The sequence below is a fragment of the Akebia trifoliata genome, chromosome 14 (assembly GCF_017979445.1).
Source record: "Akebia trifoliata isolate Shusen 1 chromosome 14, ASM1797944v1, whole genome shotgun sequence".
Classification (NCBI taxonomy): domain Eukaryota; kingdom Viridiplantae; phylum Streptophyta; class Magnoliopsida; order Ranunculales; family Lardizabalaceae; genus Akebia; species Akebia trifoliata.
In genome coordinates, this window is record NC_141388.1 from 34,846,831 (window position 1) to 34,861,043 (window position 14,213).

The window sequence follows — 14,213 nt, forward strand, 5'->3', positions numbered from 1 at the left end:
TCAACACAAGAAGAAGATGAAATAGAAAGAAAGAAATTAATTAATAAATGATTAATCTAACTGATTTTTTCTTAGGGTAAATTCCCAAATAATTACAAAAGTTTTCATCCAAAATTTTGCTAATGTTGAGACAACTATCCCATGATGTTGACAAAATATTATCAAATTTTTAACATTACCTGACAACTTCGTCAACATTAGCAACATTTTGGAAATAATCCATTTGTATGAAATTAAATATTTTTAAGTTAAATTCAATAAAATGTTCATACATCGTCTACCACCATATGCCTTTTTTCAATAAATACCTTAAAAACATATAATTTTGAACCATACATATGCTCGTTTTTGTACTTTCCTCTTAAACTTAGGTTTAGACGTATGGTTAGGTTTCATTCAATGAATTCATTAAAATTAGTTCTACCACACTTTTGTGCCTTCTATCATATCTTCCAAGAAATTAAATTATTAGGATACTTTGTCATCCTTTTTTCGTAAGTAAATGCCGTCTATATTCTTTAATTGAAGCTTGTATTTTTTTATCAAAATGGGAAAAATTATCAGTTTGGAAAATCTTTTAAAATATCTATCACTTTTACCAGAAAGGATGCTCGTTGTATGATCTCTTCCATGATTTTACCATCATAACCTTACCTATTTTGAACCATGCGTGCTCGTTTTTGTATTTTCCTCTAAAACTTAGGTTTAGACATATGGTTATGTTTAATTCAGTGAATTCATTAAAATTAGTTCTACCACACTTTTGTGCCTATTATCATATCTTCCAAGAAATTAAAGTATAAAGATCCTTTGTTGTCCTTTTTTCATAAGTAGATGCCGTCTATATTCTTTAATTGAAGTGTGTTTTTTTATCAAAATAGGCAAAATTATTAGTTTAGAAAATCATTTAAAATTTGTATTATTTTTACCGAAAAGGCTGCTCGCTGTATGATCTCTTCCATGATTTTACCATTATACTCTTACCTATTTTGAAAATTTAATAAAATTTTGAATTTTCACATTAAGGTTATAAAGGTAAAATTTAATAAAATGATGGAATGATGGGAGCCCATTAATCTGAAATATGAGCCCGCCCTCCATATGAGCTTCCACCAAAAAGTGGCTACTTAATGTTATACACGTGTTGGATGGGATGGTATCTGCGGCCCGCCAAAGCAAAACAATTAAAAAAATATGAGCCCACCTGTAATTTTGAAAAATTACTTAAAGAACCCTCGTAGAAGGGTTTTTTTCTAAATAGTCCCTAAGTTTTGCACGTTAGCTTGACAAGACATTTAGTAAATTTTTTCTTTCTTAATTGTCCCTCGTACTGTTAAGTTTATAATTTTTACCGTCGAACTCAGTGCTTTTTTATTTAGTGCCATATTTTTTTTACTTTCGAACTCACCACTATTTATTATTGAGTTCATCACTTTTTATTTATTGTCGAATTCGACACTTTATAATTACTATTGAGTTCATCGTTTTTTAAATAAAAAGTGGTGAACTCAGACACTAGTAAAACCCACTCATTTTCAATTTTCAAGTTTTTTCTACTAAAAGACATGGACAGTTAAACTAAAAACTTGAGATAACGACTTGTTTAAATGATTTCAACCCAAAAGAGCCATTATTGATCAATTTTCATACAAAAACTAAGGGGGAAAAGGTGGAAGAAAAAAAACCCTAATTTTTTACATACATGTTCAAAATGTTTTTATAAAAAAATCCTTGAAAATGACTTCTTCTTTCTTAAATCCTTTCTGACAGAATTGAGTCTCCAAAACTCGAATGAGAAGTTAAAAATCCTATTCTTTTATGAAAATGATGAGTTCGAACAATTAGGACATTCAATCATGAGAAATCTAAGAGATGAGGTCCAAGGACCATTTAGAAAGAAAAAATTTATTAAATCTCCTGCCCAACAACTACTCAAAATTTGGGGAGTATTTAGAAAAAAGTCCTTCCGCAAGGGTCCTTTAAGTAATTTTTTCAAAATACTAAGTCCATTTTTATACTTCCCTCTTAATTGGATATAATCTCATTCTGCCACAGTATTTGTGATAAAAGCATAGATGATGATGATGATCTTAATTATTAGATTCATTATTATGATTTTACTAATAAGACAAAATAATGGAACTGACTAGTAGAGAAAATGTCTTGCTTTGTTGAAATTAATAAGACTAGCAATCAACTAGATCTCCCAATTATTTAAGTTTCTCCATAATTCAAAATTAGATTAAATAACCAATAAGACTCTGGCTAGTGGCCAGGGCCTCCCAAAAATAGAAAGGTCTTGAGTTCAAACCCCATTGTTGACCACTCAAGGATTTATCCCGACTTACATGATGTGTGTGATTGTGAGATATTGCATGTACCTGAGTATTGGAGCAAGCTATGGTGCTCTTAGAGGCCAATTGCCTCGCCTCTTCTAGTTTAGCCACACCCATCATCATAGAAAAAAAAAATCATGTTTAAATCTTTCCTCATGGTGAAACATGAATTCTTACCCTTCAAATGCCTTTTTTCATAAATTATGTATAGATCAGAAATTTTTTTCTTTTTGATGAGCGAACTGGACTTGAACAACAAATTAATTTCAAATTTGTTTTGCAATTTATCAAACCAACTAAGCTGTGAGTTTAAGCTGCCTTATAGATAAGGAAATTAGGATAAAGAAAAAAATTGTCGCACCAACAATCCTCCTAAAATCAAATCATATTCATCCTATCAAGTAGGTTGAATTTGATATCTCTAGGCCTACTCATTAAATGTTGGGCATGATCATTTTAGTTAGTAGCTCCAAATCACTCATTATCAAATTTTGTTGTAGAACTTTTTCACGTTTGCATTTTAGGTCAACTTTGGCAACTTCGAAAATTACCACACCAACAATCCTTCCAAAAATGTATTTGTCACATTTATTTCTGAAAGAAAATTTTTTCTTTGTTAACTTTTATCTTGTAGAAAATTAGGTATGAGAAACAATGACAACAACCAAAGAAAAATAAATGAGATTTATAAAAAGAGAACACGACATACAAATTATATGATTTGGCAAGATTGTCTCACCTCTTAAAAAAAAATCTCACTTCGTCTCAATAAAGCTGAAAATCTCTCTTGTAAAAACCCTAAAACAAGTTTATCATGGTAATTGTGCAATGGTATTTTTATAACATCCCTTGTAAGACTCTTTGATATTTAATTACAAGAATACCACCATATAATTACCATAATAACCATGCTTACTTACATTGAAAAACATATTTTACAAAGCTTACTAATATCTAGTAGAAGTCTTGGACGCTAGCATTCCCTTTCAAAGAAATATTCTTTTGTAATTGAGATGGTCAATGATTGGCCCAGTCACGTTTTTCATGCCTTTCAGATTTTAAAAAATAAAAAATAAAATCGTACCACATTTATTGAATAGTACACAAATTAGTGAAATTATTTACAACCCTAACCCACCAAAAATCAACCTATTCCAAACTAATCTCATCAAAAATAGTTTACAAATGAATGACGGTTCACAATTCTTTTACTTGTAAATTGGGGTTAGAAGTTTGGAATGGGTTGATTTTAGACGAGGATGATCTTCATGAAATCAGCATTCCAAAACTTCTAACCTCAGTTTACAAAATAAGTTGGATAAACCGTTGGATCTTGGTTTGCCCATTCCAAAACTTATAATGAGAGAAGATCATTGCAGAAATGGTTCGACATCAAAATTTGAGCGGTCATAAATGAGTTCATTTTAATATTTAAATTTAATATAATGAGAGTCATTTAGGTATAAAAAAAATTATAAAAATTATAAAAATGTCATTTTTACTATTTAATCTTCAAAAACCTTTTAACTAATACTTTAAATTACAAATAAACCCTTGAATAATGTGCATTTGCACATTCCACCTTCTAGTACACACAAGCAAAATAGTCCACACACAAATAAAAAAGAATGTAAAATCCCTGAAAAAAGACACTCCTCTTCGCACTAAACACCAAATTTATTTTCATTTTTTATTAAAATAAAAAAAAGTTGGTGTGACAATCTAAGGTTCCTAAATCCAGCATATGATGTAAATCCAAGGATCAATTTTTTAGTTACAAATGGATGAGCTGTTGATGATATATTTATTTTCAAGAAGGAATCCAGCCATGGAGATAATTTTTTTAATGAATCCGATCACGTAGATTTTTTCTTTTTCTTTTTTTTTAATGATGGGTTCCAAACACGTAGGCCCAACTAGCATGTGCGAGGGAACTGGTCTCTTACTTTGTGTTTAGATTGAGAGAAATGGAGAGAAGTGAAGAGAAAATAAATGAGTTTTTCTCCATTTCTCTAGTTTGGATTGTTAAGTGGGGAGAGAAGAGAAAAGAATTGGTGAGAAGAGGAGAGAAAAGATAAAATAAAAAAAGTTGAGTTCTCTTTCTCTCCAAAAGTGGATAGAAGAGGAGAGAAATGGAGAGAAACCATTTTTAAATATTTTAAAATTCTAACTCTACCCCTAAATCTCTTTTAAAATATTTTAAAATTTTAAAATTGTCCCAACTTTTATCCTATCAATCTAAACATGGTGGAGAAAAAATGAATTTCTCTTCTCCCCACTTCTATCAATCCAAACATAACCTTAAATAATCATATCTCACCCAAATCCCTGGGGTACATCCAATACCACAAATCACACATACCAAATAAGTAGGGATAAATCCACGCGGTAGCCAATGAAGAGGATTGAATTCAAGACATCCCCCTTTTTTGGAGGGATGTCTTGGCCACTACACCCAATGTTTGTTGGTTCAGCCATGGAGATGTAGGTTCACGAATTGTTGGTGGTACTTCTAAAAGCAAAGCAGTGTAAGATCTCTTTTTTGATATTTGATTAATCCTAGCAATCAAATAGTAGAGGTTCTATGCCCTTGCAAATCAAATCAATTTAGTGCATTGACATCTGATTTGCACCAGTCAATGGTTTGATGTAGAGCTTATCAAGCAAATAACACATCAACACCCGATTATGATGCATATAGGTAAGAACGTAGTCATAATGAGATGAATTTATCAATTTTCTTGATGTGGATGACAACCACCACGGACATCATATATGTTGTTTGTGCTACATAAGACATCACCTGGGCATTCAAGAATTAAGATTCAATAAAGAGCATAAAAACAAGAAAATAAAGGGGGCAAAAACAAAACAAAACAAAAAAGAGATAACAAGGAGATCGGTCTTCTTAAGCCATAATACTAAGATCTCTAGACAAGCCTTCTCCTTCATCTACACAATCTTCCCATGATCCAATTTCATCAGCTCAAGTCACTGGGGATTTGCCTTCACTGGTCACTCGTTCCCAGGGGCAAGCCCCGGCTCAAATATTTTTGCCATTATCAACTTCTTGGGTGATTCATGAAAATGGATGGGCATTTATATGATTTTCATACAATACACATGTCAAGAAACACTGTACATAAAAAATTTCAGTTAAAACATATAGTTTTTAAAAATTAGTTAATATATTTTAAATTATATTAATTTTTTTTTTTTTTCTAAAAAAGAAAACTTTAATTTTTAAATTTGAATATAGACTCTTGACATCACTTGATTTGAATATATAATATTTTCTTTTAAAATACTCAAATTAGAATTTTGTGAATTCATTTAGTGCGAGTAGGTTATTAAAAAAATAGATTTTTTTGAGTTTTGAAATTTTTAATATTTGCATAATTTATTAACTTATTTTGAAGAATTAATCAATTTTTCAAGCTTTCTAAATTAGTAGTATGGGTGTTGATATAAAATTTCTACACCGATTTATGATTTTTTAAAATCATAACTATATTGAAACTAGATAGTTGTTACAGATAAGGTTTTTTCCTTTTGTCTATTTGACATTTATCTAATTAATATTAATATAATTAATCTGAGTTAAATTCATAATAATCACACTTGGGTTTTGGATCCGAAATTCAGGACATGACAAGCAATTCCACTACACCTTTATATAGAAATAAATAAATAAATAAAGAAGTCCCACCACAACTATAAATACGAAAACTGGAAATACTTCTATTCATAGAATTATACTCCTAAAACAAATCTAACTCCTAATAGCTGCTGAAATTCTTATTGTTATTAAACTCTAATCTTTATTCTAATCAAACTCTAATTATTATTTTAATAAATAAATCTTCCTTCGGCTTACATGAATGTTCTACACCAATTTGTTGATTTGGATTACAACCACGAGTCCACGATCAAACGTTGTATATGTTGCTTATGCAACAAAAGACATCATCTGGGCACTCAATGACTATTCACAAAAGAACATAACAGCAAGAAACTAAGGGGGGCAAAAGAGAGGATACCACGACTCCGTTATACATTACATGGTGAAGGAGATCAACATTCTCAAGAAGCCCATAATACTAAGTTCTCTCGCACAACCCTAGCGCTATCACCTACTCCACTGTCGCTCTTGTGCCAGTGCTTTTCCTCACTAAATCCTAATCATTAGCATGATCCACGTCAAGCCATCTACTTACATTATAGCAACTCAGCTAAGTCACTAACCTGCACTCGTACAATATGGCGTACATACACATCTCCTTGATGTAGACAACAAAGGATGAAGAAAATGCAGAAATCAATCAACAACATTTACGAGATCAGTATTACAAATGTAGAGGAATATCGGAATTAGAAAAACTCATTAATCCAACATTGGGTTTTCTACCTGCCTTGCTTTCCAAGAATTTATATCAGCAGCCATAACTGTAACTCTAAAGTTTTATCTGTCTTGAAGGGTATGGAATTAGACAACAGAAGAATGCTCAACAACAATATGATCAGAACAAAATGGAACTCCACCTATAAAGTCTATTACCCAGCAGAGACCGAAAAGCCTACCTGCACTTCACCTATTTAGGTTGTCTGTTAGGCCTTGGAAACATTGCCAACATGGTCATTAAAACTAAAGCCCATTCCATTTGTTGGCAAGGACTGATCCATCTTGTCCGTTAGCTCATACTCGGCAATAACACCAATTGTTGTACTACTTAACCAGCCAGACCGATGACCACCACGGCATAACACTGCATTACATACAGCATCAATGTCACTGCTAACAACAATTATCCCATCCCAACTAACCGAAAAGAGGGGAAAGAAAATTAATTGTCATGAATCATACACCAAGCAGTGAAGTTTTACTTGTAGCATAATAATAATGTACCAGAATTTAAAAAACCGGTAAAGAGAGTCACAAACATAATAACAATAACTGTGCATAAATAGATATTGTCCACAACTAATGCATATATTTAGATCAGTTTTCCTACAAATACTGAATCAGAAGAACATAAAGCACAAAAACAACAAAAAGAAAGTCGCCTACCCAAGAACAAACATGGAATCTGACTGTGTCAATGGATCCTCAGACAAACATCACCAACTCAGGCCTACTAAAAACGTTGCTTGCCTCATCTTCCAACACCGGATAAGCTGCAACAAGTGCATCCTGCGCTCCTATGTAAAGTGAATTATAGATCTTCCAGTACACTTCCCTGACCTTCCTTGCCGGATGGAAAAGACCCTGTAAACAATAGTTCAATATTGCCGCTGCACCCAAGGCCACCCGCATTCCTTCTATTGCTTCCATGACAGCATTTATAACGTGAGGAGACGTCTCGAAAATGTTCGGCCACACATAGTTCAACAAGTGGACTAGAGCATCCTCACAGCCCAACCCAGCAACACCCAAGGCCATGTGCTTGACAGCGGAAGCAGCGGTTTGTCTATGAACGAGATCCCTATCCATGAGAGCATCCTCAAGTAGAGGTGTCACAGCATAAATATAATCCTTACCCATCTCACCTATATACTCGAATAAGAACGAAAGTGATTTTAGAACACCATTCTGCACGTTAAGCTCCGGTACACGATATTCGTTCATCAAAGCTGGTAGGACAGTAAATGGAGAACAAGTTTCTGCAACTATAGCTATAGCTACGGTTGTGCACACACGGTTCTGACGCTCCTGCACCTTTAGGTTATTCAACAGCGTTGCCAACACATCTTGTGGCCCAATGGCCTTCGCTATATACCCAAATGTGTTCACCGTGGCTCGTCTGATCCCTTTCTTGTGGGCTTTCAGCATCTCAAGAAGCTCAAAACATATTCTCATCCACTCCCTCGCAGGGACAAACTCGGCACCACGATCAGCAATCCTACCGACAAGATCAATACAGTTCTCCTGGACCTTCTCGTGTCGATTCTTAAGAATGGGTGTCAAGCGGGGAAGCAAATCCTTTATCGGAGGAGTCATTTTTGTCATCCCGATGACGTTAACAATCGCCTTAAGCGCTCCAAGAATGGATCCCAAAACCTCAGGATACTCTTCTCCCAAGTACTCGTACAAGACAACCCCAAGATGACCCATCAACTGCTCTTCTTGGCATTGCTTCATGACGACGGCAATCCTTGAGATGAGATCTGCAGCTTGTTGTCTCACCTTCGCACTCTTATTGTTCAAACGCCACTTGATGGTACCACAAATCTGTGGAAGATAGGGTTTCACTCTCTGCCCAAGAGCATTCACCACAGCACCAAACCCATTCAACATGACATTAGCATCATCACTCGTCTGTTCTTGGAAGGCATAAAGGATACCATCAATCAAAAGCTCTTCCAACCGGGCATCGATATCAGATGCACCCAAGTTCACAACCACCTTTTCAATCGTTTCCATGACCATTCGTCTGTAGGGTTCGCTCTCATCTTTAAGATCCTCAACAATTCTCCCTACAATATCAGCAACACCAACCTTATTTGCAATCTCCACTGTAGTCTCCACTAACTGCCTATAGTTTCTTCGGTCCAATGCCATCCTTCTAACCCAGAAATTCCGGAAAAATTCCGGAAGAATATCACTCCGAATGTAATCAGCCTCTACTCCTTCTGTACTCACACATTGCTTCACCACTTTTAGTACAATCTTCTTCATTTCTTCATCGGGTGATTGGAATTCACGAATCAAGATGAACATCACTTCCTTTGTGTAATAACTAGCATATATTGCATCCATAAGAGGAATAATAAAACCAATTGCCTTCAAAAAAGCTGCCAAAACCTTCCCACGATGTGATCTAATACCCTTCCACAATGGCTTTAAAACAGAATCGAAGCTTTCAATACCATACGGAGCAGAAGCCTCTGCCAATGCAGCCAACGACAACGCAGTAATAGTCCTCACCTTCTGATTCTCATCATTGAGACCATGTTCTATAATTTCCACAAGAGACCTCAAATGTGGAAGAACAGCGCAACCAATTAAGATTGCAATCTGTTGAACAATCTTGATCCCCGTGTGTCGAGCTTGCCAAGATTTCTTACTTTGGCACACAGCTTTCAAGAATGGCAAGAGCGCAGGAATCCCCAAAGCAGAAGCAACAACACTGAAAGCCCTCGCAGTTGTATTCCTAACATATTCATCAATATTATCGATATCAGGTCGCATCGCAGCAATCATAGTAGCCAAACCAGCAGCTTTGCTAAGATTGGAAATGATCTCTCTTCCTTCAACACGAGCGTAATAATCTTCGTCAATCAAGAGAGGCTCGATCACAACTAAAATCTTATGAACAAAAGGACGGACGAGTTCATCTAATTTATAAAGAACCCTATCGATAACCTTAACCAAAAGATGCCGTTCTTGATCTTCCAACGTAGGTTGCATGAGCAATGGAAGAATTCGATTGAACAGTGGACCCGCCCCAAACTCTCGGGCTTTATCGGTGAGCTGTCGAAGCGCTGTTTTCCTCTGTGGAGGTGTCCCATTCTTAACTTTGAGCAAAAGTTTCATGATTTTCCTCTCTTTTTGTTCCTCAGGCGACAACTCTTCCTCGTCTTCCTCATTCAATAACGCTCCAAAGTATTGGTAATCCTCCGGTTTCATAAATGGCAACCCTCCAGGTGCTTCTTTCGGTACATCAAATTGTTGCCCACGGTTCTCTTCGGGGATTGCGTAGAGCGGAGTACCCAACGGAGTCGGCGTAGCAAGAAGTTTCCTTGCCGGGGTTCTAATAGGAACATATGATGCCGGTGGGTCTAAAATCTTGTATCCTTCTTGTGGAAACATTGAATCAAGCTCTTCATCAGTCAATGGTCTATTTCTCTCTTCGATATCCTTCTCCCATCGAAGTAAATTATACTGCTCGGGTGTAATAGCACCACGAAGATTAATAGCTCCTGGAGTCGGAGTGGCAAGATCGACACCTCCAACGGGTGTCAAACCAGGGGTGAATGCTGCAGCAGGAGTAGCTCCAGGCAATGGTGTCGCACTCCCCATAGTTGCTGGTGTCTCATCCCACCTTGATCTCTGTCGTTTAGGTGTTGGTGTAGCAAGACCCGCAAGCTTAGGCGTAGCATCCCATGTCATGCCAGCTGGTGTAGCCCCAGGCGTTGCACCACCAACGGGAGTGGCATCAGCATCGGCAACACGACCAGGCGTTGGTGTTTCATCCCATCGATTCCTCCTTGATATCGATGGAGTCGCATCAGCCACTCTCCCCGGTGTTGGGGTAGCATCCCACCGACCAATCCCTGGAGTTGAATCGGGCATATCCCAATCCGATGCAGAGGTTGCCGATGGTGCAGTAATCTTCGCTTTCTTGCTACTTGTATCGGCTTCCTGATTCTGATCCCATCGATTCCTTCTCTTCTGAACTTGCGACAACCCATCATCTCTTTCTCTCTCTAAACCCTTACCTTTCTCTTCCTCCTCCGCTTTCTTCTTCTTTGCAATTTCTCTCAAAGTTTCCTCCTTTTCCCTCCTCAAAGCCTCCTCCCTCATAACATCCGCATAAGTTCTAACTGAAACATCGGGGGTCTTATCACCCATTGCAAAAGCATCATTTCGATCCGGAGAAATAATCCGTTTAAGCCTCTGTCTCCTATAATCATCCTCTCGATCAATAATCTTAGATGGCCTCTTGAACCCTAAATCATTATCTTCTTCTCCACCTCTCGGCATATCTTTGAGAACCGATTTCGGAGCAGTATAAGAAGCTAATTTCCTCGCAACTTCAGATTCCCCTGGATCAACATTTTCTTCATCTTCGTTAACAGGGATTGATCGCTCATAACCCTCGAATCGGTTTTGTTCTCCATAAAGATCAACATCGAAGGTTACAGAATTGAGGGAAGCAAGTTGTTGTTCCATCTTCCTTCTCTCTTCTTGAGTTTTAGCTATATCTGGATCTACCGACGCCATGGTTGAAGATTCGATAATAGTACTTGAAAACCTAATTCACAAAATTGAAACAGAAAGTGATGAAGAAACCCTAATTTTGAAGAAATAATAATTGAAATAGAATGTGATGAAGAAACCCTAATTGAAAGGAAAAAAATAATCTAGGGTTTCAAGAAACAGAAAGTGATGAAGAAACCCTAATTGAAGAAATAAGAATTGAAATAGAATGTGATGAAAAAACCCTAATTGAAAGAGAAAAATAATCTAGGGTTTTAAGAGGAAGACATACTAACCTGCTTGAAGGAGCTTAGGAGCCTTGTTGTCGAAATATAACAGTTCTCCCTCTCTCTCTCTCTCTCTGAGTATATAAAGAGATGTCCACAAGAGAATTTGAGATCTCTCCTCTAAGGCTCTAACCGACCAATTTGGCTAGGGTTGTAAATGGGCCTGGACTTCGGCCCAGGTAAGCCTGGATTTGGATAATATAAGTTAGACCCGTTTTGTTTTTGAGCTGAGCCAGGCTTGTACTTGATGGTTTATTAAGAAAGATGATATTGCCACACCAACTTTTGCTAATTCCACACCAATAAATATGTAAATCACAAACTAATTATTACCACACATCTTGGGGTGGTGTTAGCAACTAAATCAGCCCTTTTTAATATATGAAGAGGTGCAAATGTTTCTAGAAGACGTATGGACATTGAGTCCGTGGAGGATAAATATAAGAAAATATTCTAAAACAAAGGGTATTGTTGTCAATTAAAAAATCGTACCAAGCAATCTTCTTTTCTATTAAGTAATAGATTTATGAAAAATGAGTAGATTTCAATGGTCACATTGAGTTTCGACCTAAGACTCCATCTAAAGGATGAACAAATCAGAGTCAGTGATTTTCTTACTCCCCCCTCTAACATATTCCTCCATACTCTCCTGATGTGACATGTGTTAGAATCATAAATTTTCCAAGCGATACACAATTGTACATTCCCATAAATATGTGTAATTATGTATCTCGAGGAAAAATATATGATTCTAACACATGCCACGCCAAGAGAGTATGTGAGGAGTTAAAAAATCATTATTCAACAAATTAGGGGTATTTTGGTTATTAAAAAAAAAAAGAGTCATGCTAGGGGTAACACAGGATTTACTGTGATTCTCACAATTTTGACGTGGACATGCATAAATAAATGTAGATGGTTTTTACTCGTATCGTGAGAAAACACATCTATGGTTATGTGCACATCCCACTTCAGATTTGTGAGAATCGCAGTAAATAGCATTTTCCTATAAAAAATGGGTATTTTTATAGGATTTTCATCAGATGATAGCTCGGTATTTGTGTATACCCCAACGTTTAGATTGTAAGAAAATAAATTTAATAGCAAAATCGTTGGTGTAGGTAAATGGTGCATGTGGGGCTTGTAAATCACTTTTCGATATCTTGAACCTTGCATTCTTTCCTGGACACAAGAAAAAGTGGACCTTCATGGAAAATATACAAAATGGGGTACAAAACAATCGATATACGATGAAAGAGTTGTATTTCACTCGCACTAGAACAACGATGGTCCTCTGATAGAGTGTTTTTGGCTCTATTTATATTTTTTACAGGGTTCTAATATATTTCTTTTCTTTTCTTTTTTAATTTTTTACAGGTAAATGACGATGTTGTTTTGTGTAAGATTTATTAGTAGGAGAAGGCTTATGCATTCAAAGGACATCAAGGTGATGAATCTCAGTCTCATGTCTAAGCTTAAATAGTCAGGACAAAAATACTAGATGAATCTAAGGGTGCATTTGGTTTGGATTGTAAATAACAATTCTTGATTCTGATTATCGATTGTCAAAATCATATTATAGAAACTTATTTCCAGAATTCAAAATCTCATCTAACAATCCATATTCAAAATCAAGAATCAGGATTTACAATCCGAACAAAACGCCCCATTATATTCATCTTGTATTTATGTCCTAACTATTTAAGCCTTGAGTTGGGGATGAGGTTCATCAACCTAATATCATTTGAGTGCACGGGATTTCTCCAGATCAGCTTCGAAAGAATTCAGGGTTGTCAATAAATCTTACATAAAAGAACCTCATCGTTAACTGTAAAAAAAAAAAAAATTAAAAAATAAAAAATATTACAATCTTGTAAAAAAAATAAGCAAACCCAATAATAGCCTATCAGAGGACCACATCCGGTGCGAGTGAAATACACACTACTTCATAATATAGGTCAAGGGATCGGAAAGTGATTTACGAGAACCAAGCGCGCACCATTTCACAAAATAAGCGATTTTGCGATTAAATTTATTTTCATACAATCTATGCCTTGGGGTATACACAATACTGAGCTACCACCTAAAAATAATAATCTTTAAAAGTTTAGATTTTCATGTCTTCTATCTCCCTAACAACCTTACCTAGTACCCAGTGAATCTAATCTTGGAACAAAAATAAACATAACAGAAAAATTATAGTTTTCTTTTTCTTTTATTATTTTTCCTTTTTTTTTTAAAAAAGAAGTACAAATCTTTTTTCGATCTCCACTGTCATACACCAATCCGTGGGGATTAAGGGGGGATCTGACTTCCATTCTTGGGGGGTTCTAATAAATGCCCTCATCTCAAGTAATATGCATTTGTGTTATAGAAGAAATGTTGGACTGATACCCCCAACTTTAACATATTTGGCCTGTTGGGACCCAACTTTTAACTTACAATTCCTGAAAATATGTCAAATTTCAAATACTATATCATCTTACAATTTTTATTTTGATTGATTGACATAAATCAAACCATATGAAATTTTAGAGACGACTTCATTCTAACCATCCAACTCTTATAACATGCACATTTTCCTTGTTAGTCTCTCCATCTATGAGTAACATAATCAAGATAATGAGCATGAAGTGCCAACAAAAGTTACTCAACTTATATCCACAAATA

At 35.6% G+C, this 14,213-nt stretch overlaps 1 protein-coding gene across 2 annotated transcripts; it reads right to left on the reverse strand.

The window, feature by feature from the left end:
* Window positions 1-6,637: 6,637 nt before the first annotated feature.
* Window positions 6,638-11,684, reverse strand: LOC147386953 (splicing factor). Of its 2 annotated transcripts, XM_086422212.1 has the most exons (3): window positions 11,553-11,684; window positions 7,405-11,311; window positions 6,638-7,102 (listed from the first exon to the last, which is right to left on the reverse strand). In XM_086422212.1, the coding sequence occupies exon 2, from the start codon at window positions 11,278-11,280 to the stop codon at window positions 7,444-7,446; it is 3,837 nt and encodes a 1,278-aa protein (XP_086278338.1). In that variant the 5' UTR covers window positions 11,281-11,311; window positions 11,553-11,684; the 3' UTR covers window positions 6,638-7,102; window positions 7,405-7,443. The 2 variants fall into 2 exon arrangements, with proteins under 2 accessions (XP_086278338.1, XP_086278337.1); XM_086422211.1 differs by lacking the exon at window positions 6,638-7,102 and having other exon boundaries at window positions 7,267-11,311.
* Between the last annotated feature and the right edge of the window lie 2,529 nt (window positions 11,685-14,213).